This window comes from Phalacrocorax aristotelis, chromosome 1 (genome assembly GCF_949628215.1).
Source record: "Phalacrocorax aristotelis chromosome 1, bGulAri2.1, whole genome shotgun sequence".
Classification (NCBI taxonomy): Eukaryota; Metazoa; Chordata; class Aves; order Suliformes; family Phalacrocoracidae; genus Phalacrocorax; species Phalacrocorax aristotelis.
In genome coordinates this window covers 158,546,110-158,573,886 of record NC_134276.1, presented here as the reverse complement: position 1 = coordinate 158,573,886, position 27,777 = coordinate 158,546,110, and the positions used below count along the sequence as shown (strand labels likewise).

General features: G+C 39.2%; 1 protein-coding gene across 1 annotated transcript in view; it reads right to left on the bottom strand.

Annotated features, from left to right (window-relative positions):
* RFX4 (regulatory factor X4) overlaps positions 1-27,777 on the bottom strand; it is a 95,981-nt gene that overhangs the window by 36,992 nt on the left and 31,212 nt on the right. The window contains exons 4-10 of the mRNA XM_075089499.1: positions 25,112-25,235; positions 12,830-12,891; positions 7,619-7,832; positions 6,704-6,781; positions 4,775-4,938; positions 2,307-2,407; positions 475-533 (exon numbers count right to left, since the gene is read on the bottom strand). Of these exons, the coding sequence (XP_074945600.1) occupies positions 475-533; positions 2,307-2,407; positions 4,775-4,938; positions 6,704-6,781; positions 7,619-7,832; positions 12,830-12,891; positions 25,112-25,235 (802 nt within the window). The remainder of the gene's footprint in view (positions 1-474; positions 534-2,306; positions 2,408-4,774; positions 4,939-6,703; positions 6,782-7,618; positions 7,833-12,829; positions 12,892-25,111; positions 25,236-27,777) is intronic.

Genomic DNA, 27,777 nt, shown 5'->3' with positions numbered 1-27,777 from the left:
TTTGACATTCACTTGCTGTGGTTGCAAGAATATTTCCATTTAAAACCCCAGTATTTCAACCATTTTGTTACTAATTTGCATTTGATTTATAATATACAATTAGACTTTGAATTTTTTGTCAGGCATATAGAAATTTTTCTTACTTTGCAATAGGCCTGATACAAACCGCTCTGAAATCAAAGGAATGCCTCTCATTTACTTAATGGAAATGAACCATCTCTTCAAATCAAATAATAATTTTGTTTCATAAAAGTTCCCTGATGAATTTAATGATCAGGGGCTACGAGTCGTCTAGGAAAGCATGCTTTGCTGATTACTTTTTGATTTTGTAAAGATGGTCACAATAAATATTGGGGACAAACTGCTAACATGATCTCTTCCTCTTTGGGTAAAGTCCAGCCTTCCAATTCATAAAATTATTTGAAAAGTCAGTAAAAATGGCATTCAGCAAACTTGGGTAACTGAAATATTTACTTGGCAGAGATGATTTAATGATGTCTGTCGCCGGAGTATTTGTGAGAATCTTCTGGACACTGCAGGAAAGAAGAGATACGTATTTACGTACTGTACTAAAGAAAGAAAATTATTTCTGAAAATACTAAATTAAAACAAGAACAAAAAAAAATATATCCAGTTTCCTATATACAATTGCGGCTACATAAAGTTAATTCAAACAGCCCAGTCTTAACTTAGTTTAAACCTTGACCTAAAACCTTAAATCTGGATGCTCAAGCAGTTTTACAGAGGCATATTTCAAGCAATGATTTATAGATGCTGTGAATAATGAGACAGCAAGAGAAATGTAGAGGACAATGGAAGAGCTTCACTTGTTCAGCATAGCAAATTTTCTCTTGATACACAAAGGAACTGAAGAACAGAAGGAACTATCTAATGGAAAGAAAAATGTTGGTGCAAGAACAAGTGGGCATAAAATAATGATAGCTACATTATGTGTGGAAATTAGAAAAGGTTGCTAAGTCTTAATGTAAACAAGTTTTAAAGGAGTCTTCTGACTGGACTAGTAGGAGCCAAAATCAGTTGATCAAAGTTTCTGAAAGAGATCACATGAGGTACTGACATGCTATGTGGTAAGACAGCCCTGGAGGTACTTGCCAGTCCTCTGCTCCTATTTTAGCTCTTTCGAAGCAATATGGACCTTGTATTAAGGTATTTCCTACACTTGGATTTTAAAATGTTGTATTGTGCATCTATTGTCTGAAATCTGTGACTCAGGAACTGCAAATCTGACCAAGGCTTGCCGTTACTGCTGTCAGTTCCTCCAACGGCTGTGTACACTTTCACAAGTTCTGATGAGGAGGAAACAATTGCAGAAGCAACAAAGGCTCATGTAAAAGCTAGGATGCTCTCAAGTTTTTCCTTATACTAAAATCACCAAAGACTTGCAGGTCTATCCAAACAAGCATTATATGTGGCCACAGAGTAGGTTTGCCCTCTGTACTGTACATAGAGGCAGTTAAGGAGTACAGCTTAAGAATGACTACAAACTGTTTTGTCTGTCTCCCTATAAGATTGGAAAATATTTTGCTATTGTAGATTCTTGATTCTTTTGAACAGTCAAAGATGTGATAAAGCATATTCTCAGTCCTGACTTTCTGTAACTTTTAAAATAAATTAGTAAACACCACAAAAAAAGCCTAATATTAGTTGTTCCAACTTACATCCTGACTGTTCTCAGTAAAATATACACCTAATTTTCCATGCTGATCAAAATAGTTAATCCTTCTCCTAAATTAGTTTTTTTTTTTCCCCCTTTAACTTTGTGGTGTGGAATTTAGTGCTCATGAAAGGCAAAGAATTGAGAGCCGTGAAATAAAGCAGGCTTTATCAATAGGTGATGTGCACTGCAGGCATCTACAAAGCACGTCTGAAAAGGACTAGTGCCCTTTCCTGTGGTGACAGGGTAATTTGATCTCCTTCATTTTTAACTCTGGCACTTTTTTGAGTAAGGGCCTCAAGCTGTATTCAAATTGTGCTAGCCTAAAGGTTTGTTTAATAATTTCCTTTGCCTAATATCATCCCTAATGTTTGCTTACTATCAACAAAATTAATTTCTTATCAGAATCCACAGGAAAGGAAAAGCAATTCTTCTCATTTTGAGCGGTGCCTCATTGCACTAAATGAAATTGGTTCTCCTGAACAAGTGGAAATTGCAAGTGAATGCAAGATTTGTAATGCTGACAGGTTTTAATTCCTAAAAGAACACCAGCCTCACTTCCAATTAATTTGTAATCAATAAACGCTATATCCATCCCAGGTTAGTGGGAGAGAGATTGGGCAATACATACATTCAAATTTGATATTTCGTAGATTTTCTGGTAAATCGTGGAGAGCTACTTTCAGCCACTCATCCAGTTGCTTTGCAAACTTTCGGATCACCTGCGTCAAACTGAAAAGAGAAATCACTACATCAGAACATGTTTACTCTGTGCTTTATACTACAACATCTGTGAACGTGTGAAGAGTATGGGTCAGTTATTTACAACTCACTATTATGCAGAGTTGGTGACATGTTTTGGTCTGTAGGTATGAAGAAAAAACTTCTGAAAACATTTGCAGGAAAAGGCAAACGTATCACCTTGTTCCAAACCTCACAAAGAGTGAAAGTCTCTGTACTGCACTGCATTCATGCTTAGAAACAGTATTCTTAGCTTGAAATAAAATCATTCCCACTCTGTACAAACGCCCAAACATAAAATCACAACTCTTTAAAGACAATAGATCAAGCCTTAGATTTCAGCTCAGCTGTGCCCATATTTATAAAGATTCAAGTGAAGCAACAACCAGGTTTGCTGCGGGCTGGAGACAGTGAGTGGGTGATGATAGTGGGGAGGAATTTCCAGGCCAAGCCCAAACAGGTGGGGGAAGTGGGGGCGGAGCAGGACCTGCCTGCTTAGCTCTGCACAGGACAGGAACTTTCCCAGACAAATGAGATTTCTCGCTTCTCCCTTACCGCCCTTTCCTGATGGCTCCATCATTTCCTGCTGAACTTGGTAGGCAGCTCATTCTGCCCTTCTTGGAATTGCTCAGTATAAAATGCCAGTTTCCAGGAAAAGTTGCAGGGTGTTGTGCAGGGGACCCTAACAGTTGATTCTGCCAGACTGAGCTGCACTGCCTGCAGCAATACTTGAGGTACACACATGAGAGAGAAACGAAAGATGCAAGGAACTTTCCCTCTTTCAGCCAGGCAGCTGCTTCTGTTTGTGCTCCTAACATGCTGCACTGAGATCAGAGCTGGTAGAATAAACATGGCCATAGGCCTGCTCTGCTCCACCCAGACACCTGCGTAGGACAAGGGATGGATGACAACTGCTGCACCCACTAAAAAGTGGCTTTTCTGGACAGCCAACATTTATTCCTAGGAAGTCCCTCAGAGGATTCTAGCTGAGTCAGCAAGATTTCCTTCAGGAGCTTCCATTGCAGTGAGACCCTTCTTCACCCCCTCCAGTGCAGGCTATGGCTTAATAGCCACAATCTGGCCCTTTATATGCATTACAAAAGTCTATATTCACACTCAAGTCTCTCCTTATTTGCTATGAAAGAACTAAGCAGCTTGAGAAAAGGACTGCTGTTCTGTTTAATCCTTCCAATGAAATAGATTTGGGGGGGTGAGGGGCAAAGCCTCTAAAAATGTACATGTCTTATCAAGGAAAGCCCATGCTTACAACAGGTTTCTTGTGAAAAAAATACTTTACCTGTACTTTAGCAGTCATACAGTGCGCATTGAAGAGCAGAACATCATCTTGAAAACAGTTGCCATAATTAGAGCCACTTTAAAATCTTGACAGCCAAATATACAGCACCAATAATAAACTCCTAGAGCAATATCCTTAACAAATTACTCAACCTCAGGAAAGCATCTGTCAATTAATACTAATAGTGTACAAATCTATTTAGAACAACAGAGTTTCCTGATGTTTATATTAGGAAAATCAAAGGAGGAAAGAGGTTGTCTGCCCTCAGTGATGACACTTTTTGCTGTGAATTGCTGATATCTGTCCTGCTTTACCCATATAAACAAGACTTCTTGGACTCAGATGAGCTCCAGTTAGGAACAGAACAGCTGAGATCTACCACATGGAATGGAAAAGTGAATTTAGCTTTGAAACAAAGGAGGTAAGTACTTGTTAATATTAATAAAGTGATCCTAAAATAAGGATCTGTTCTTCATAGGATAGTATTTAAATTAAACCACCTTGTCCAAGACTTCACAAGTATGATCTTCATATTTTATACTCCTGGCAAGCAGAATAACAATTGGATTCCAAAAGTGTAAACAGAGACAGATGCTTTGGTGGCAGTATCTGAATATGCAAGTGAGTATTTACAAAGAGAGCAGCCAGGCCAGCTCCTCTTGTCACTATAATTCAGAATACTGTTATACTGTTATCCCAGACTAGCAGAAAAGTATCTGAAATTTTCAGAAGACGGTGTGGCTCTCTGCAGCCTGCAGATTTCTTATATTACATGGAAGTTGGGTCATGACTAGCAACTTCATGTGAATAAGCCAAGAAGAAGGTGGTATCCTTTATCAGACAAAAAATAACAGGTTTTTCACAATACAAGTCTTGTTGAAATCGGAACATTTCTTCAGGAACATGCCAGCTCTTCAACTCCTTTGAATTGACACTGTGATTTAAACTCGGGAAACAGGTGGCAGCAAGCAGCTCTCTGAGAACTGATGCCATTCTTGAAGAAAAGATGTATAACGAAGACAGCTGAGCTACAAGAGGTCAGTGCTGCTAGCTGTACTGACCTGTCAGGTAATGCTTGTAGTACTGTTGGCATTAAAACTCCAGAAATTGCTTTGTACAGAATTGAATCACACACTCCTACTATATTCACTACAGTTGAAGAACCCAATACAGGCAGCATATGAGGAGGCATCCCTTGCCAAAAGTGCAGAAGAAAACTTTGAACCTGCAAACACAAGAAGAAGCAGGAATCCTTAAGTGAAACATAATCAAAGGCCACAAATGCCATTTTCCTTAAATGACCGTGCTTATATAGCATTTGTTTCAGCCCCAGAGCTGGACTGATGGTGTAAAACACAGGCAAAGCATGTTCCTTAACTAAACAGGTTTATACTGTAATGCAGCACACAATGGGATAATCAACCAAAGGGCAAGGAGACACTCTGAGTTGGTGACAGGGTGTCTTTTTGTTACTACAGTAGAGACACCCGTGGGAACCACTGTATTTTTACCTTCTGTGGATGGCTGGTGAGTGTAGCCCTTCGGCTCCCATATGTCAAACCTTTTTCTCTCTCTTTGCTCTCTGTCTCTATATACAAAGGAATGCAACCTAGGGCTCGGTGTAGGGAGGGAGAGGAGGATAGCACATGCCTTACAGGGGTCAATATACTATTTTCTGTATCCATTTTGGAAAGAAACACTACACTTTTGGATTTCTTCTTTCCTCCACTATGAAGGAAAGAGGAGAAAGAATGGAGAAAAACAAAAAAGAAAACAGGGAGGAGATTTCGGACACAGCAACATGTACCTCTGAAAATTTTCATTTAGGAAGTAAAGGTGTTGTTCACTGAATGATATGATCAGTTCTACAGGGGTCAGAACATCGACATTCATAAGTCATAACTTTTTGCCCAAAATCTGTAATGAAATAAGTAACCACACCAGGTGCAGTAAAGAATATTTGCCATTTATATATTGTTGCTGCTCTTAAGAAAGAATTCTGAGACTCATCCAGCAAAACATTATGAGTACGTGTCACATATTTCTCTCACATGGAAACACCTAGACTGAGTACAAGGTCTTAAAAGGGCCTCAGCTTTAAACCAGGGGAGTGTGAGAATTAAACAGTGAAAAGAAGAAAAGCAATTAATTTCTTGCCATTGTTCAGAGGCAGAGTCAAAAGACCCGATTCCTTTGATTTTTTCCAGGACCTGGATGTCATATTTGAATCATGCCCTCAGCATTTCTATAGTCAGATTTGTTTTCCTGGGCTAGAGGCCTTCCCCAAATGTAAGATAAAACTGCTTGCATTCCAGTAATGTTTTATTTTTCAGTTCTGATCACAGAGCTGTATGCATGCGCAGCCAGAAAAACGTCCGATTCAGTCAGATATGCAGCAAGTACAAACCTTATCCACCTCTAATGGATTGTATCAGCTGCTGAGCAGTATATATGTTCCTAGCTGCACTGTAGTACAACTGAGCAACTGGGGACTTCAGCTACAGCCTTCTGGGATGTCTGGGAGGCTGTAGGCCCCCCACTGCCCTGCACCATTGTTAATAGACCATCAGAGCCCACCGATTTGACTGTGGCACCTGCCCTGGGTTTGTGCTGAATGCTTAGAATAATTCATTCAAACAGAGCTCAGTCCCAACTCAAAGCTTAGAAAAGTGGTGGTGGGCACACTTCTTGAGTTGTAAGAGCTGGATGGTCCATCTTCTTGTATGGGGATATTGCTACCTTAATCTTGCTGGAGAATGGAGAGACAAAAACATTCCCGTTGCTTTCGTTCCTCTAACTAGCACAGTGTTATAACTGAAATTCAACACTATTGGCCATATATTATGTACTCAAGCATAGCTATTGTTCATCATTCATGAAAAGGATCGGCCAGCACAAAACCATGTGTGTAATATCACATTCCAAATAAGCTCTCAGATCCATTAACACCTTATGTATCATTAAACTACAACTGTACTTTCCAACCATACCTCATCAAAGTTTGCTCTTATTACAGTGTCTAGTATCCTCTGACAGTGAGTTCTATACATCATAATAAAGGTAGAAACCTGAAAAAGAGTGAGACACACAAAAGATCATTCTACTTTAAGAAATCGGCTTTTAAAACTATCAGAATATAGAGCACAAAAAAGTAATTTCTTTCTTATCTCACCTACGCACAATTGCAAAAATAATGAAATCGGTTAGAGTCTAGTTAGATTAGTTAGATTAGCTTTAAGATGAGTTTTCTTCTTAAAAGTAAATTCTCCCTTTGAATTCATGGATTTTTCTATGTCAATGGGAATTCTTCAAATGTAAGAGGAGCAAAAAGCCTCAGTGAGATCAAAGACGAGAATGTGGCCCTAATTAGGACATAAAGAACTATAAAACCCTGTTCTTTTGTCCACTTTACATTGATACTACACATGTGAATAGCATCAGAAAACTAGTGAGCTCAGCCAAGAGCAGCCAGGGCACTTTTGTCATATGTGTAGATAGGATTCTCTTGATTTCTAGTCTAGAAGGATAAGAAATGCACTAAGTCCCTCTCTGCTCAAGAAAGCATCAGAAATGTTTTTCAGATTGCCCTCAAATGTGTTCACAGATTAAAGAGCTATAACATATTTAAAACCAGTTACCTTCAAACCTCACCTGCTGTATGTAATGTAACTTTAAAAAAGTGTGCACAGGCTTTAGAAATATTGTACAGCTGATAGTGTCAGCTGCCTATTTTAAGGGAAGATATTTCTTCCTATTACATGAAGTAATTAAGTCCCCCCATAAATAAAGTCAAAGCATTATTAAACTTACTCTAATTTAAAGTCTTTATGTTTTAGATAAAGCTTTCACCCACAGCAGGGAAAAAAAAACCAAGACAAGCTGAGAAAAGATTTCCAAAGTGTTACCTTCTCCTCTGGCAGACTGGCTGGCAGATTTAGATCTTTGACATTTGGAAACTCTGGCAGTAATGTTCCCAGTTTGGATCGTGGTGAATACGCCACTGTCTGTTTGGTTACTTCTTTTTTTCCTGTTTCGTTGACCCAGGCTGCTCCTTTTTTAGAATACATCACATCATAATACTGGGAGTTTTCTTTCACTGCAATTCCATAATAATGGTACCTGATACATAGAGATGTATATTTTATAAAGCAGATTGTTTTAAAATTTTTTTTAAAAAAAGATATGAGGTGAGAGGAACTGATAATGCTAATGATTTCTATGGAAAAACAGACCGTGCAATAGTTTATATATTATTATCAAGCATTGATTCAGTAGCAGAACATTGCAATAATGTGTTGGGCTTCCAGTTATCATTCCTTCTGGTAAAAGTAGCTCTCTTCAGAGTTAATAAAGCTGACTCTGTTGCAGGGTAGGAAAATAATGGACTTCCATTTTTTTTCTTAGTATTAAAAAAAAAGCTTCCTAAAGCTACTTGTTGGCAGAGCTCTGCTGTGCAGCTGCTCCTTTAGTTTAGCAATAAGCAGAGGTACAGACCCTCTGGACTGGCCCTTCTGTTGTTATTTAGCTCCCTGATTCTCAGACTGTTGAGGGCTGTTTTGATCCCTGAAAAGCTTGAGTCTTTATTGCAAATGAGTTGATCAGAAACGTTTCAAAAATTTAAAACACTTCAATGAAAAGAGGGGGGAGAAAAAGTCTTGTGCTAGAAAGCAGTGAATGATAGGAAATGTACAGTTCAAAATTATTTGCTTCATAACTTAGCATCAGCACTGGGCTTAGATCAGTGAGGGATACTACACAACACACTAACTCTGTGCAGACCACAGCGGGAGTTACACTGTGTGGCTGTGCTATAAAAATGGATTGGTGGCCTTACGGCACAAGTTCGTGCTACAACTTAGCTTTATTGCAAGTGTTAATGGAAGCACCGGTTATCTAGTCTAAGTCTTGCATCAAAGCAGCAAAGATAATCTTATTCTTTCCATAATTTGCTGACTTTTATTTCCATTTCTCAGCTGTAGGCATCACCAGCCCATCAGCTAAATATTCAATGATTACAAAAGGCATCCCAAGATTGTATTGCTCGTATATTTTTGATTCACCCTACTTTCCTAGAGGGAATTTTCAATGATCTTCCAGTTCTCACGTTACTGCCTATCAAGTCTATCAGACCATGATGAGACACTGTCTTCTGGATCCCACTGTGGTGGCAGAAGTTACCATCTCTGGATATTTGCTCTACTCCCCAGATGGTTACTGATTTCAGAGTGCTGACAGCAGATCTGTTCACTTGAATGAACCCAAGTTTGCTTTAGGCAAAATCAGCTGGTTTTACAAAGGTCATCAATTAAATTATTGGAAAAGTAGCATCTAAGTGATGGTAGTTTAAACTAACTCAGGCAACTTTTTTCCTTTTTTCACTTACAGATCTGTGCATGTCATAATCTCCAGCAGAAAGTGGTGGCAAAAAGCTGGAAGCCCTAATGTTGTCTACCAGCACAGATGGGCTGAGGGGAGGCCTGGATAGTTGTAGCAACTTCCAGTACATGGCTCCCTTGCCACATCCACTGAGAACGTTCCATGTTGTCCATTAAAAATAAAAGCTATCTTAAACTCAATATTGAATAATAAAAGTGAGATTTATTAAAACATTAAGCTGACATGGTATGAATGAGATTTCCTAGCTTCAATACCTTAGAAATCCATGCTATCTGCTCTAAATCTGCCCATCAGGGCTTAGGCCAAAATGTATATTCCACACCAGAAACCAGGCTCCAGATCAGTCCTAACCTCTTACAGGTAGCTAATAGCAAGCTTGCGCTAACACTGGGGTTATAACAAGAGCTGTAGAAGTTTGGCTTTTTAGCTAGAATGGTAACATCTCCAGCCTGCAGTTCAAGTCCCCACTTTGGTCTCTAGCAGCTGCCATGCATGCACTGCACGGAAGAGCTGTAAAGCTCACATACATTCTGTGTGGTATGTCTGGGCCTGGGGAAACCGAAAGGAAATGCTGCAGTTTTTTAAGCTAGCACCACAAATTGCTGAGGGAAAGTGGGGGGAAAAAGGGAAAAGGTCACAGCAGGCAGGACTGCAAAAGTTCTAGATGGACTGAGAGGTTTGTATAACTTAAACAGGGGTCAGTCTTTTGTAATAAGTTTCCTCTTAAATCAATTCAAGAAAACAAAAGGAATGAAAGTCTGGAAAATTTAGTAGAATTTCCCTGTGCATTTTTTAATCTCTGGTATATTTCACTTGGCAGTAAACTGCATAAAAGGGTTTTCCAGGTAGCCAAATTAACTCTGAAATTTTTCCAGATAGCTTCCTCCTTCAGTAATTTTACCACCCAAAATGGCAAAAACTCACTGGTACAGTTTAAAAGGTTATTTTCCAAGCACTTTTCTGTATTTTTATGAGAAAAAAGAAACCAAATTAATTCAGTAAACAGGGCTTGAAATTTTGATCTGTAAAGAAGAATACTCAGACTACGCAATTATTTTTGTGGTAAATAGTAGAATGCTTTTTCCTTCCATGGATCTGCTATCTGCAGCACTCCTTTAAAGAAAGATGTAAAATTCCCTTCACACCATGTAGTTTCCATCAGTTTAACTAACCTCTTGTGTACATAACTGAAGAGTTTCAAGCTGCAGTACAGAAAGACATTGTCTTTTATCTTTAGCTGCCTTCTCATGGCTCACCTGTGTTGGAACTGTTTTTAAGCTCAGATAGAGAACAGCTGCATGCTTACAGCAATAAACCCAGCTGCAAAAAAGAAAGCCTCACAACTGATGACCAAGAGTATAGCACCATTGTAGCTCTGAACTTTCTAATGTTACAAGGCAACCATGCTATAAAAAGACTGAAGGCAGAACAGTGTGAAGTAAGATAATCTTAACCACTTCTATGGCTGAATTTCCTTTGGCAGTAGCAGGGAAGTGGAATGAAAATCATACTGCAGCAATCGGTCAGCACAGCTGGTGATAAAGGGACTGAAGTGTTAATGCCTAAAGTAATTTCTTTACCTAACACTTAATTGGAATGCAGTTAGATCTTTCTGAAAACAAAACTAGAGTTCAGTTCCAGCTATGCTGGGTCTAGAAAGAAGTGTATTTATTGTAAAGTAGTACAGTGTGCATGGGGCCGGGGTATATGTGTGTGTTTATACCTCTCCTCTTCATTGGATCAAGTGAGGAGGACTGCTCTGTATGCTATAATCCTTGGGGTCTTAACCACTGACAAAGATGTAGGCATCCTCTTCTGGAGCAGAAGAACACAATTTCATACCTACTGAGGCTGTGAAACTTGAGTGACTATGATCTCCCTCACAGGGGTGACCAGGGACTCTCAGTGGCCAAGGATTTTGCAGATCACAGACAGCACGCTTTACAGAAACCCCTTCTTATTTGCTAGATAGGGAACAGCACCATTGCAAAGGTGGTATGAGGGGAATGTGTGGCCTGAAAGCCCCTCTGATAGGCATGCAGGTTAGGGGGAAAATATGCAAGAAATATTAAATCTCATAGATTTTTGGCCTCATCGAGAGTAAAGAGACATAGCTTTTGGAGACACAAGACACCTTCAGTCAGCAGATCAAGAGCATCTTGCCCTCTCAGAGAGACTCCTGGAGCTGTGGGAGGAGCTCCAGTTTGGAAATATAGCAGTGCTCATTCTTTTCATTAAACAGGAAGACAAATAACAAAGTTGTAGCCAATGTCAGAGTGATTTGATGGCTTACAGAAGGTACTCTCATATGAATGCCTCCATAAAGCAACTTGTGCACACTTTCACTCTGTCTTTATGAACTTCCAAAGAACTTATATTCAGTGCTAAATCCTGATTCTCTAAGTCCAGACCTATCATGCTTTCCGAATATAGTGTCGGACTAGCCCAGAATTTGCACGTGAGAGTTTTCTGGTAGCGGTTATGACTGATGTTATGGTAGCTCTGAATTTGCATTTGGGAAGAGATTTCAAATGTTCAATTAGCTGCTTAAATATGACTGCTCTAGGAAAAAAAAAGCTTAGTTATAAAAATTAGGAGAAGCTCAAGATGGGGGAAAGGACATTTGGTCCCATCAAAGAGATACTGCTTGGCATGGACCACTTGTTAGAAGAGCAAAGTTATTTTTAATGGCATATCTCTTAGTATCTTAATTTCTTTTTTTCTTTAAAGAGTGGATCATCTTAGCTTTAGTATGTAAGTTCAATTCTCATAGCATGTTTGTTTCTCAGCATTTAGCAATAATGTGTTTCTAGGCTTTGTTTTAAAAAAGAAGCTTTACCAGCAGAATTTTGCAAACACGCTGCTCCAGGTTTTCATTCCCCCCCCCCATAGTTTTCCACTTGTGATCTACAGAGACTACCCTGTAGGTTTCTGTGAAAGCTAATGAAGAAAAGCAGAGACAGATAGATAGATAGATAGAGGGCTTATGTTTGCCATATAAAGATCCAAAGCTCCATTGGAAAAATTTCATGGAGTCCACAGTCAGAAAAAAGTCTAAAAGGCTGACTGTATCCTCTTTATATATTGGTAGAATCACATCTTGTCAACAATTGGAAAAAGTCATATACTCCAGGAAGTGCATTGTTCTTTCTGAACCAATTTCTCATTCTGGAATGAGGATGAACTGTTTTCAGGAAGTATCTTTTGGGTAAGGCAATAAACTAATTCCTTGATCACTTAAAGATATGTTGGATTTCATTACTTGGGAAAAGTAGGAGTTAAATCCAGGTTTGTGAACAATTTCAGTTTAGCCAGTGTACGTTCCTACCTAAATTCCAGATAGCTTTCTGCCACTTTTCCTCTAAATGGAAATATGATGTTAACCAGCTGTCATTTCCCAGCCTCCAACAGTAGCTCCATTACTCCTGAGTGTGAATGTCCCTTACATTGTGTAAAGTGAGTTGAGATGAAAAACATTATAGGAACAATATGGAAAATATTGCTGATGAAATCAGCAAAAGGCCTCTGTTAGACTACCTTTGCAGGATCACTGCTGAATCAATAAGACAATATAAAGACTACAATTGAACCTCATTCAAAATTGGGTTTTAAGTCCCCAATGGGACAAATTATTCCCTGATCTTATACTATTCTATTCAGTAAAGCCAGAGCCAAATGGGGCCCCGTGTGAGATGGTAATAATACCATACACTGCTTACTTTGATTGGCCTCTGGTTCCCAGTCTTCTTGTCGTTAGCTGTGGAAACTGTTGCCGTATTATCTGCAAATAAATAGAACCGATATTAGAAAAAAAATGGAAAGCACATTCACTAATACTTAATTAAATATGGGCTGTTAAATCAGAAAAGCAGAAAAACTGTACTGTACATCAGCAAAATACATGGCAGGAGAAATCAGAAATAAAGCTTTTCATTTTTTCCATTACTGAAAAAGGGGAAGGAGACTTTAAAATTCAGTATAATTCCATTAACTACCTTTAATTTAAATAAAGACTTTTTGAAGTTGTTAGAGTAGCATACAGTTTCTTAAAAATGTAAGATCAGTTCTGCCTCTAAACTAAGGAGGATTGTACTTAGAATTGGCCTGTTACTTATTAATGTCAGTTTGCACGATCAACGAACTTGGTTTTGCTGCAAATAGAGGGAACTCCCCTTTTGAGAGTTTTGGAGGCCACAGACCTTTAAAGACCTTCACAATCCTGCCATTAAACATTCACTTTTCTAAAAGATGACTCCCTGAAAAGATTCTGGTATTTGACAGGGGCACCACTTCTACCAAGAAAGACTTACTGTTGCATTTGTAAAGATAGCTCGTAATCAATTTGTCCTCTATGGAAAACAAGTGCATCTCAGAAACAGCAGGGTATCATCAAGAATCTGGACTGTAGTCTGTCAGCAAAGACTAAAAGAACATTGCTACTGTAAAACAAAACTCCTCTAGTGCCAGATGCGTTTAAGGAAATGGATTAATGAATGTAAATTGTGCCTTCAGTAATCAGAGCCTCTGTCAACCAGGCTAGTCCTGATGAGAAAGCTCTGCTGTAGTTGCTGGAAAGGCAGAGCTCAGCACCTCACAGGACTGAACCTCATTCTTAGTGTGGTCTGCAGTAGGAGGAAAATTCTTGCAAAAAAGCCATGTAAGAAAGCCTGCAGCAAGCCTTGAAGATTCACTTGCAAAAGGAATTTCTTCCCCTTCTAAATTTATAATCTATTTTAATTGTGTTTTCATTATATAAATTGTTAAATGTTTCCTCTTTCAGGGGGACACCAACTAATATTAAAGAAGAACAGGCATACAACTGCCCAACCAGAAGAAAACATCAATTAAAATTGATTAAATAATATAGATTTTTTTTTTTTCTTCATGAGCCATTTTGCCACTGTGATAAATATTTAATCCTGATTGATGACTGAAAGCTCTGGAACACGTATTTGGATCAAAAGGTGCTATATAAATAAAGACGTTACAATGTCACATACATATTGGACCATTTCTTCAGTAATATTTTTTTTCTTTAGCAAATGTATAATCAGCTTCTCTTTCTATCACTTAAAAATTGACCTGCATTGGTTTCCAAGAGCTTTGCACAACGTGGCTGATGTCAAAAATGCAGCATAGACTCAGAGTCGCTAGGTTGTTCAGCTTTAATTTCTGGAGCAAAACTTCAGCAAACAGTAAAACACTTTTGTGGAGCTGTGAAAGTTCAGCCTAGCTGTTTGATAAATGAGCAGACAGGCAAGCAGCCCTTCTTTCTTTTTTTGTATGGATTCAATGAAGCCTGCCTAAAGAACACCACATGCTGTTCCAGCTACTGATCTAACATTCCGCAACATCTCAGCCTTCCAAATTCCCTTTAATTACACATTAATCCCACCTCTCTCTCTTTCATTTTCTGCAGACAGGGTTGGGGGCTCCACAAGGCTGTGGGAAAAAAGGCAGTGTTGAAGAACTACTTTCTGAGGATGGTTTTTTGGTGTTAGGGGATTTTTTAAAAACGATTTTTTTTGGGTGGCAGTTGTCATTCAGAAAATACCATTCCTTTCCAAAAAACATGATTTTACAGCAGTAGACTCAAAAGTAAATCTTAATATAAGAGATACTTTTACCCTGTTTTTTATTTTTGGAACAACATGAGCCCATATTATTTTCAAAGTCTTTCTAGTAGTGATGAAGTGTTACAATGCACACTGTAAATGGTACTTTATGAACCATATGCCGTGGGAGTTCCTGGGATTTAAATAAATCAGCCAATTTCTACATACCAGGGCAGAGGTGATCAGGAAAAGAGAAGAAAAATGGAGCAGTTGATCAGATGATCCCTTTTTCTTTTCTTTGTTTCTTTTTTAAATCCAGCACATTTTAAACAATGAGGTACACCTTTCAGAATACAGCTGAAAAGTATGCATCACTTCAAATATTCTTTACCAATAATTTACAATAAAATAAAATAAAATCTAGCAAACCTTTGGGAAAAAATGTCAGGACTTTTTGATCTAATCCTGCATATGTAAATATGCATAACATGGCATACCTATGCTTGGGTGCTGGTACACATGAGCATGGGTAATTGTGTTTGGAATAAAAAAAGTCAAGTACTAAATGAACTAGTCGTTCATATAAAAGTTTATATTCAGCTATGTTTATGCAAATCCCTCTGTAGTGATATTGCCAAAGGCAGTGAAATTTCCTTGAAGGAGAGAGGAAGTCAGACCAGGCAGGACAAAGTGGAGTTCACTGCATGCTGAAATCAATGGAAAAAGCAGAGGGTCCAAAACATTGATTTTTAAATCATGCTTTCAGCCTGAAATATCACCCTATAAAAACCTAATCTTTGTGTTACATGTTTATTAACTTTTAAAGACCTACAGAGAAAATGAGGTAATTTTACAGCTGGGTGGGGAGGGAAGGAGATTCCTAATTGTCAGACATGAAAATTCAGGTTCAGGTCTGAAAACCAAGTTAGATCATTTCCCTTTCATCATTGCAGTGGGGTTGCGCAAGCAAACGAATCAAGACCAGACCACATAGTTTGAGCTGCTTTCTGAATGGAGCCCAGTTCCCGTTCTCACAGCAGCGCTGGCTTCTCAACAGAAGCAGTGGTAAAAGGATCTCATGGGTGGTATCCAAGGAAATTTTGGAGCGAACGGGCCTTTTACCACTGTCCTTTAATGGAACTGAAATTTCATCTCATACTTCTCCAAAATGCCCACAAATCCTGCTGCCCTATGATATCTGCTGAGTAAAAGGGTTCAGGTTTTACATTTTCCAAGTAAAATTTCACCTAAATTATGTGGCAGTTTTGACTGTTAGGCATTATTTTATGCTACTTTGCATTTTGATTTTGAGGCAGATGTAGACTAGGAGTTTCACATGCAGATAACTTCTGTTCCTAGTATGTTAGCCTCAGAAACCAACGTTCCTTCAGTTTCTTTCCCAGTTCCTAAACTCCAGTTGTGTTCTCCATCTCTTTCTTCTGTACCCTGCTCAAGACCTGATCTTGCCTTCTGCCTATGTAAGCTCTTGTATGCTTTTCTTGATTAAAAAAAAAAATTAAGAACTTCCTATCTTTGTGAAACTCCTTAGTTCTTTTGGTGATTTTCTACTGTATACAGATAGAATTAATTACTTTATAAAACAACATATGTATAATTTACCCATTTTCAGGGGACTAGTATATCCAGGTCATCATTTGTTTAACTGTTTTGCAGACAATCCTAATGGATTTAGGAATGCCTGTGCAGGTAGAACATAAGGGGACTTTTTTCTTTCTAACAGGCAGTAACCTTTCCGTGAATGTATGGGGCAGGCAAAGTGAACATAGGAAAGAAAAGTCTTCTTATATGATTCTCTCACACAGAGATTACAGTGCTGGTAGTACAACATTCAACATATATTGCACATATCTTGGAACTAACAGGATTTTTATCCCATTTTGGCTTTTTAAACCTAATAGAGGTATCTGAATAAACATGAATTAAACATCAAATTACTCGTAATTTTGGTCATTCTTAAAATAATGGAATAAAAGTGAAATAAGTTACTTAAGGACCCATGCAAAACAGAGAAATATTTATGAGCAACAACTAGAAAAATGCACTTCCTCTGTAAAGGTCTGTATTCCAGTCTGCACAACCTATTAACCTTACACATGGCTAACTGCAGGAGTTGTTCTGTTACGCACAAATGGATGCAAAGATGCATTCCTTCATCCTGATTACTGCCAGCTGTAATTTCTGCCACTGCATCTCTCCTCACATCTCCAGCACTGTAGCATTCCAACAAAAGCAGAGCCAGTCCCAGCTTTACAATGAGGAATGTATTATCTATTCTGCCTTCATCCCTACACCATGACCCATCACTCCTCATTGCATTCACTAACAAACTGTGAACTTTATGTTTTCCAATTATTCCATCAAAATCCTTCCATGGTATGAGATGCCAAAACAAATCAGGGGGAAAAACAGTGATACCAAATATAACTATATTCCCACAAAGCTATGTGGCTCTCTTCCTGGAGAAGAGGAGGCTGAGGGGAGACCTTATCGCTCTCTACGACTACGTAAAAGGAGGTTGTAGTGAGGTGGGTGTTGGTCTCTTCTCCCAGGTCACTAGGGATAGGACAAGAGGAAATGGCCTCAAGCTGCATCAGGGGAGGTTTAGATTGGATATTAGGAAAAATTTCTTTACTGAAAGAGTGGTCAGGCATTCAAATAGTCTGCCCAGGGAGGTGGCAGAGTCACCATCCCTGGAGGTGTTCAAAAAACGTATAGACATGGCACTTCAGGGCATGGTTTAGGAGGCATGGTGGTGTTGGGTTGACAGTTGGACTTGATGATCCTACAGGTCTTTTCCAACCTTAATGATTCTATGATTCTATGCTTTCCTTATTCTCACCACTGTGAAACACAACACTGATATCCTCAATCTTATATGAGAAGTGTAGGATTTTTAGGCTAATTCATCTTTGGCCTGGTAATGCTCCAGCTGGATCATTCTGGCATTTCCCCATCTGCCTCAGTGCTTTTGAAAATCCTGCTCTGAGACGATCTGTTCTTATTATCACCTTTAAACAGGTACCTTTTGGCTGAAAGGTTGCCTGGGGCTGGCTTAACAACACATTGCCTTGAGGAAAAGGTCAGGAAAACTTTGCCCCAAGAAACATTCACTGATGGGAAAGAGCATGATCAAATTAGCCCATTACAAAATACCATTCCTGTCCCCCAAATCCACCAACCTGTGCAAAGAAAGGAGAAGAGGTGTGACTGTGTCTATACCCTTTTTACTCCTTGCTCACTTACTTGTATGGCCCAAGAGAGAAGACTGGAGTGTACAGACCCAATATTCTTGACCCCAGACCTGTTGTCTGTTTAGATTCAATAACCTTCTCATTTCCCTTGCTCACTTACTTGTATGGCCCAAGAGAGAAGACTGGAGTGTACAGACCCAATATTCTTGACCCCAGACCTGTTGTCTGTTTAGATTCAATAACCTTCTCATTTCTCTCCACTCACTTTGATCATGTTGTGGAACAGGGCATGGTCTAGCTGTAGGATAAGATCTGTTTCTAGCACTGATACATCTCACTGGTACTGCAAAGCAAGTCAGAGCAGCCTGCTGGCACATTCTTTAATGCCTGTGCCCAATTCTGCCTGCCGTGGAGATTATACACCACGAAGAACGCCAGCTGAACTAGACCCTTTAGTGAAGCTTGTGAGACGTCTCCTCAAATTCATCTATGTACAGCTCCACTGGCCAGATGGAACTCAGCCTAAGGCATGATCAAACAGATTACTGCATCCCAACAAAGCTGCAAACATCAAATGCTCTGATTCAGATGCTTAGCTGAGCTGCAGCCACTTTTGGTGCTGATTTGCTGAAGCCAAGCAGATCTAAAACCCTGCACAACTCCCCCTGCTCTGTCCTGATGCCAGCACGCTTACTGCCACCACCCAGCATATCGGTGGGAAAAGGCTTATCGCCAGCATCCCTGCACTCTGGCAGACCCTGTGCTGTAAGAACAGCCTCTGGGATGTGTTGAAAAGGCATGAGGTAAAGCAGCCCAGAGGCTGCTCTACTTCATGCTGAAGAACTAACTAGAAGCCAGATGCTTGAAGTGGCAAAGCAGTAAAAATCCCTTTGCTAAAGGGCAAATCTTTGGGACAGGGAAAGTCTCTCCAAAGAAACTGAGGTGTCTTTGCTAGTTTTCTTACTTCTCAGGCTCAAGCAGAAAAAGGCAATAGTCAGCAACCTGCAATAATACAAGGAGACTGTGAAGCAGAGCCAAGGGTGCAAAGAGCTTTCCAACCACACTGTAGGATCCCCATTCCCCACACCTATATGACCGCTTGCTTCTGTGTACTTGTGTTATTATGGCCTCCTCAGAGGAGCTTTCCCTAGAAGATTCTGCATCAGGAAGAAAAGTCATACTGATACTAACTGTCCTTCAGTCAGGAACCTTAGCTGTTAAAAAGGGATGAAAGAAAAGCAGGGACTACTCAGCACTGACAGACTGATACACTCCTCCGATGCAATAACAGAAATCACATCCTCAGCTAAGGAAGTCATTGTCCCACTCTACTCAGCGCTTGTCAGGCCACACCTGGAGTACTGTGTACAGTTCTGGTCCCTGCTGTACAGAAAAGATGTGGACAGGCTGGAAGGGGTCTAGAGAAGGGCCACCAAGATGATGAAAGGACTGGGAAGCCTGCCATATGAGGATAGGCTGAGAGAACTGGGTTTGTTCAGCCTTGAGAAAAGGAGGCTCAGAGGGGATCTCATCACCATGTACCGGTACCTAAGGGGTAGCTACAAAGAAGATGGAGACTCTCTTTTTACAAGGAGTCACATGGAGAAGACAAGGGGGAACGGACACAAGTTGCTCTTGGGGAGATTCTGATTGGACACCAGAGGGAAATTTTTCACAGTGAGAAGAGTCAACCATTGGAATAATCTCCCCAGGGAAGTGGCTGACTCAGCCACATTGGATGCTTTTAAGACTCAGACAGGGTGCTGGGCCATCTTATCTAGACTCTTCTTTTCCTAGAAAGATTGGACTAGATGATCCCTGAGGTCCCTTCCAACCTGTGATTCTGTGGTTCTTTAAATTGTTTTTTCCCCAGTTCTATTTTTCTTTTCTATATTGACTAGAAAAAAGTCTAATTAAAAAAAGTTCCATATGTAGTAATTGTTCATAATAAAGCAAGTGCTGTTCTAGTCTATCAGAAGAATAAATTTGTCTTTGCTATACCAGTTACTATTGAGGCTACTTAGGTGCAAATTGAGATTACAGAGAAAAAAAAAAAAAACATTTTCAGGAAAAGTATCTCCTTATGCACAGCAAGCAGTTCCAGATGTGCGCATTTCAATAAAAAGACAAAACAGAACACAATGACTTTGCAATGCCATTATCAAAGAGGTTTCAATAAGGCTACTCGTCTGTCCTTTTTAAACGTCAACTGTATATAGTATGATAACATGAAACTTTAAATCCCATTTGTGCTAATCATGCTCGGTGGAGCAGCCCTGCTGGCAAAACTTCTGGGCATAGAGACAGTGCATAGTGATAAAAGAAGGCTCTGGCTGGTACTGCTTGTACCTCCTTGGAGCAAAGCAAACTATTGGGAGAAAAGCACTTTTCTGCTGGTATAACTGTGCCTTAGCCCATTTTTTTTTTTTTAAATGGGATGGAAATATTGGTCAAAAATGTAAAAGATCTCTTTCCTAACTAATACTACAAATCTGTTGCGGACTTTATTTAGTGAAAGAAATGTCTTGGAATCTAATTTTCACATATAGCAAAGACACTCGGGGAGCAATAAAGAGGCTCTAAAATTTTTGTGAGCATGCATCCAAGCTAAACCTCTTTATGCTTCCAAAGTGATGTGAAGGAACCTCAGGCTGGGGGAGAGCCACCCTGCAGTGTCAGCATCCTTCATTTTCCTTTTCAAATATTAATTTACTGTTGCTTGTGAAAAGACATGACAGAAAAGACCAAAAGGAAAAAAAGAAAAATAAAAGAGGAAAATATTTAACCTCCAGGGGGCATATGGGAGTTGTGGGAAGAACACTTCATGAGGCTGCAAAAGAGGTTGCACCACGAGAAACTAAGCTTTCTGTATGACAGATATGTCAGGGTCTGGGAGGTGACTTTGCACTGCATAGTAATTTTAAAGCAGTGAACTGAGGATATGGAGGATAGAAGAAACCATTGCAGAGAAGAAAGATAACATCTCAGGAGGCTTGATTAAGAAAATAAGGTTCATGCTGGGTCTCAAAAGAAACAACAAAACTGAGTGTTAGCTGAGAAAATAAAAGTGAAAGAGAAGCTCAAAGACCTGCCAACCTAGCTGAACAGCTGCGTGCCATGCTGCAGGTAGGAGAGAACCAACAAGCCTTATGGAACCCATCCATATGCAATAGCTACTGAGGGGTTTGGAAATGCTTGAAACATTCCTGCTTTTTAAGTAACTTATTTGGTTTGGTGAAGGCCCCAGTTCAGCATGATTTAGTGTTTGCAGCTAAGCTTAGTGAGAATAATGAGTCAGAGACTTCAACCATAATTCCTAGCTCAGTGTATTAATTATCATGGCATTTTACGTTAAAACGATACTCAGAAAAAAAACCCCTACACCTGCTCAGCCCTCCCTGCTGCAGGCAGCGGGAAAATCTCCAGTTGGAAACACCTTAAACTGCTCTCTGAGTCCGTGGGGTCCCAGAGCAGAGCCTGAGGCATTTGCAGCACAGGGCTGAGAGGCACAAGGTTGCCATCTTTTTTAAGTGACCTCAGCAACAAGGCTTCTACTCCTTCTGCCTGAATATTAATTCACAGTCTAAACACATTCACTGGGAGAAAGCTTTTTCTCATATGCAACCTTTTATTGTTAATAACTCAGTGACATGCCTGTCCTTCCTCACTGTACTTCCCTGTCTTCTCACTGGTTGCATGGAACAGTTTTACTTATTCTGCTTCTCTTTTGGGTGACATCATAATCCCATTGAATATAATGTTTTGCTGCCGACAGTGAAAGCCAGTTTAACACTGGAATCTCCACTTGCTGATGCCGAGCTGTAACCAACAAACACAGGGCCCTCCCTAGCCACTGTTTAGTTAAAGTATATGTGTAAAAGAGTGCTTGGTCCTGTCTTTTGCAGGCAAGAAAAAGTTCTGTAATGATAAACTAGGTAGCATAGGTACTAGCAGATTGGTGAATGCTAGTATAGACAGAACTTCTTGTAATTTTCACATATTAATTGGGTGAGTAAAGCACTAAAATCTTGGCTAATGTGTTAAAGCTGCAGCTCCCTTTATCATATAAGAATATATCACATTAACAACCATATTAGAGCCTTCCTTATTTTATATGTGCTTTAAGAGGTTTAGGAGTATAAGTTGCTTTTTAAAAGGTGTTTATTTATATAATAATCCTGTTCTTTCCTCAACTTTTGTTGCTATTAGCCTGATTTCCTCAGGAAATAGTCTATGAGATACTCCTGTTTCTCTGTTAATCTCTCCACCCACCAGACCAATTTTCATTTTGCTAATCCATTATTACCAAATGCCTGAGGTCCAGTCCATGTCCTAGAAATTTAGTAGAAAGTGCTGGCTGGATAGTGGGGAGAGCATACTGATGCTAATGCTGAGTACAAGACAGGGAGGAAAGCTCAGCCTTTAGCTGAGCTGTTTGGCACTCCCTGACTGAACTACTGTGAGTATGAGGCAAGAAGTCAACAATTCTATTACTCTGAACCAGCCATCCCATGTTCTGCTTCTTGTCCAGCTATTAGCATGGGGGGAGGGAGGAGGGAAAAAAAAGACAGGCAAACAGACAGGCAGGCATAAGGAAATCTAAAAATAATGTAGAAAGAAGGTGCAACAGATGTGTGAGAAAACTGAAAAAGCAAGACCTTGATGTAGTGACCAAGACCTGGAAATAATTGAAAGTACAGCAGGGAAACATATAAGATTTAGGGAATATAGGAGATGGTAGGAAGCAAGGTCCATTAGCTTGGCTGCTCATGAACAACTTGTCCACTCTCCATTCCATGCTCCATTGTGAATACATTTGACTTACATCAGGCTTAAGAAGTACACATGGGCTGAAATGTTGCCTACAAAACTTTAATCTGGAGAGATCACTTTCAGGCAAGTATCACTTCTCCAGTGGTATCTTTAAAAGTGAAATCAACACTGTTCTATTAATTGAGATGTAACTGAGTATGTAACAATACATCAGGATGTTACTTATTACAGATTGTTTTGATGTGCTGAACTCTGTGTCTCTTTCTAAAAACTACCAGTCTGTTAAAGAAAAAGCCTAAATGTTTAACATTGCCCACAGAGCTAAAGTTCAAAGATGAATCATAAATTCAATGTGGTCTATTGAAAGGCGAACCGTCTACAATTTCACAGAACAACTAACTCCTTTCTCTGGAGGAGATGACAGCTGCAAGGCTCTTGATGATGCCCAATGAGGACAAACATGTCTGGGGGCTCTGTTTCAGCAGCTAAGTGCGGAAGCCCTCAAATAGCACCTATTTCACTGCACTGCCTCCAAGGCATTTATGCAACACACATTGCCAATATGGTATTTAAGCCACATGATAACAACTCTGGTGGCTAAAACGTCATCCCTGTACCTGCTCCTAAGTTGAAGCTGACTGCAAACTATTGATTGAATGAAGCGGGTGTCTGCCTTGCAGATCTTCATGACTGTGCAATATATTTTCTTAGCAATAATGGGTGGGAAAGAATCCCTGGAGTCTGCTCCCAGTTCTGCAGATGCAGAAGCCTGTTTCACTTCAATATTTGTGCCAATGTTGCCCGAGGTTCCTGGACACGCCTGTGCAGAAGCCTCAGTTCCCAGATCCAAAACTAATGGCCACATGAAGCACTAGCTTGAGACAGTACTAGGATGATTCTGTATGACTTCCTCTCTACAAAAAGGGAAAACAAGTTTCGTGCGTCACCACCTAGAACTTTATTGCAACCAAGTGGAAAACAGTTGGAACACAGCACGTGAAAAACACATTGGAATGTCATGATTTTGGGGTGGAAGACACTGTACCTGTCCTGCTAGGTCAAGGTACTCCTACTGAAGAACAGGTGTATGTGTATGAAGGGCAGGGTAGAAGGAGGATGGAGTACAGAGTAACAAGATTGCCACATACCGAAAATTGGCGAAGTCCCTGGTAAATTTATGTTCTGATGAAATAATTTCAGAACATTTACATCTTACAGTTTACAGAAGTTTTTAGCAGCAGCAAAAGTAACATCGTGTAAATTTTACCCACATTCCAAATGTGTTAGCCTACATGAAATCCATTGCTTGTTCTCACTATTCCTAAATTACATGTTGCCACTACTTACCACTTGGCAGCAATACTACGTACAATGAACAATTTCATTCATGCTTATGCAGTATATTTAAACAGAAACCTAACACAGAATCAAATGAGCTGTGCAGGTCTTTAAGACAAAACAAACAGTAATGTTACAACATGATACATTTTACTTACCTTGCTAAACTGTCTACATAAAGATGCACTACAGAAAAATGACACCTCGTTAAATACATTCTTCTCCTTCACCTACTCTTTACACAGGCACTTACCCTAGGAACATTTTTCCTGCTTTGAATACCTAGCACTTCTATAGAACAAATGTTACAAACACTAGAAAAGAATAGCCTGCAGGACAGTTGGCTTCAGATTTATGCTTGCAAGCATTTCAAAACCAGCGGTAAACTCTACACTTTCTTTTTTTCACAGTCTGAGTTTTAAAGGTCTGTGACACATTCTATAGTGCAAATTCAGTTGGAAATAAAAAATTAAAAGTATAAAAATATCATACTATTTTTCACTGAGAGGGAAACATCACCTGACAAGCAAGTCCAGGATAAGAATTTTATGTAACATCCTAGACAGCCATTAACATCTGCTAGCTATGTATAGCGTAAGACCTTTACTGCTCACATCTGGACAATGCTTGGCTGCATCTATGCTAAGAGTGCGCCTTCACCGTAAGCCTGGGGGTAATCGCAGTGGCTCTTACTAGAACTGGACTAGAAAGCAGAAGCAGAAGGAATCATGATGGATATTTTACCCATCTATTTTTAAAAACTATGTATTTGTTAAAGCAGTGCAGGTCACAATGCATATGTGTTTACACTGGATGGTATTCAACTTCCAAGCTTCCAATATTGTACACCACATCACTGGCAGCTAGTCTGGGGCCTGAAGTCATTTAAAAAAATAATAAAAAAAAAAAGAAAGGTGTATTCTGGAGCTGAGTCATGATTAGAAATTACTCCAACCATCTAAATACTTAAAATCTTAGCCTTTGTCCAATAACTTGAATACATAAGAGAATCCATTCATAATCCTCTATCATAATGATAAATGATCATTTAATCCTTTTCAATAATCCAAACTCACCTGAACCAGGTGAGAGCTCAAGGCATCATACTGCTGTTTAGACTCACCTTCCCAAAGCTGGCGGCATTAACAGGTTGTGTGTCATTTTTCTCACAGAAGTCCAAGTAATGCATGTAGAGAGCACTTCGGGGAATGCAAACACCTTCTGCAATCTCATAGTTCTCCTCCAGCCTTAAAAAGCAAATGTCAAACAGAGAGAACTGCAAGTATGTTGGATGTCCTGTTTGGTAAACAGTATGCAAAGCTGCATCTTTAAGACCAACCATTCTGGCTTCTGCTTGTTTACTAAGTTTTCTCAGCTTTGTTCCTAAGTGCTTCTTCCAATTCACTTCCATAATGCTTACTTGCCTCATTTGGTTGATGCTTGCTGTCAAAATCACAGTCTATGAGTTCTCAGGCAAGTAGAGATTAGTACAAAGGGATACTGGGTTTTGACCATGCTCCAAAAGTGCTATTGTTAGGAAAAAATATACTAGTAATCTGTTATATTCTAAAAGTATCCTGCAGTAAACAAATATATGTACAACTATGAAACAACAAGCGTTCACTGAGGGGAAGTATTCTGTCATTCTTTACAGGACACTCTCACTCCTGTCCAGCTGCAAAATTCCGTACCTTCAGGAAGCAGATTTCAAGTTTTTGCAAATACTCAAGAGCGTGCACAAAATCATACCTGTATAATGTTTTCTTGCTATTGCTTATGGACAAAGTGAAAAAAAAAGAGTCCATGGTCTGAATAAAATGCAGAATAAAATAGTGAAATAACGTCCTCCTCCACCTTGTAGAAACTATTATTATTCATTTACACATGCAAACACACAACTGTAAAATTTTGAATTATCCATCAAATACACGAATAAGCATATGCTTCATCTTTAAAATCTGAAGCTGGACTCATTATAAATCTAGAGATTAGAAGAAACATTCCTTTGAAATGACATTTGTATGATTGTTGATCCAATAAAGTTCAAGAGGTATTTACATACACACTTAACTTTAAACCAGAATTAATCTTGTCATCCATGGTATTACCTACATGCATATAGTTACACGTGTGCTTATGCCTTGCTGGCTAGGAGAAGAAGGTAGGTGCAACTTCCTCTTAAACATATCAGAAAATTAATACATATTCTCAAAACCCTTCAATTTTACAGTAAATAACCCCCTGTCGTTTGATAGCTGTAGAACACCTTCCAAATATCCAGTTTCTCTCCTTCATTGCCTTTTTCAGGACCTACCTACCTTCCATTTCAGTTATCGTGATCACTGGTGACTGCAAACTATTTTAATAAGATATCCGGCTAGATGAATGGAATCGGCTTGTATGGGCAACATCTATTCTTCCTTGGTTTCTACAGAAATATCATCACGGCATCTTTCCTCAAATTCATAGCGCTTTAACAAAACCTCCTTTCAAAACCTGGAGAGTTCGTTTGTATACTATAGCTGCTAATTGGAATGTCAGCTTCCGTGACCAAGACAGGACAGAAAGAAAAGCAGTTAATTATTTCTGTTCATATCTGATGAATTTTTCTCTTTTTCTCCTCTCTTTCACAGAGAGTCATTAGTCTGACACTGAACAATGTTCCATTATACCTGAACTTTTTTTTTAATGATCAAAAAACCCATCTTGCTCCACTTCTTTTATTTTCCTGTCTTTTATTTAACAACTTTATCATATTTTGAATTCAGCTTCATTCTACAGTATTATAGAAAGATAATGAACTCAATCTTCTACCTAACAAATCATTATCAGAAATAATATATATATAACATTTTAAATGTCCTAATAAAGCCATGTGAAATCCAGTAGTTCACAATGAGACCTTTTGTACCACTATAATGTAGCAATAAAACCCCTAATCCTTCCACAGGAATGACAATTTTATCTGTCCCTATTACTGTTTCCCTCCTTATACTCATATACTTCTGGATTAAAAGAAATTATTCTATAGCAGAGTCAGGTCTGTAGCATTTTACAGACTTGTTTTTAGATACTAAGGAAACAGAATAACTGTGATGTTACTATTGCTAATCAAATAAAGGATTCTAGAACAGATTCATTTTGATGCATTATAAAAATTTCTGTGAAATTACTAGTCTGGAGAAAATCCATTACCTAGCAGTGCTTTACCTTCCTCTTTTTTACTTCTTTTTATGAATGTTGCAAAAAATAGAATAGTTTTGTTGACTTTAGCTTCACAATACTGTTGTTATTCGGAGCACCTACTCTGTAAGCCACCAAACTGCATGGAATTAGGCTGTCCGTGCTTTGAATAATTCTGCGTTTGGAGAAATAGACACACACATACGCCCACACACACCCCAAACTGAGGTAAAATAAAGTTTCACACTTACAATTTGGTGAACCAGTTCACCAATGAAATAATCATGAATGTTTTAGAGCCAAGTGTTTAGCAAGCTATAGCTTTATAGATAATAATTAGCATAGGAACGTGGGATAAGCACAAGATACTAGGTATTGATATATTCATGCCTTAACGGTTAAATTCAAGCTAGTGCAGTTTCCCCAATTATGATGTATTTGGCAGTAATGCTACATTTACCAGGCCTTTCACTTCATTTTGTGTCATCAGTGAAACAAAACAAAAACATTATTCCTGTTTCCAGGAAAAGGATATTTAGCCAGGCTGACAGTCATCCAGACATGCTTCTGGCATCTTCAGCTACTTCTTCCTCCTCCTCATTTGTA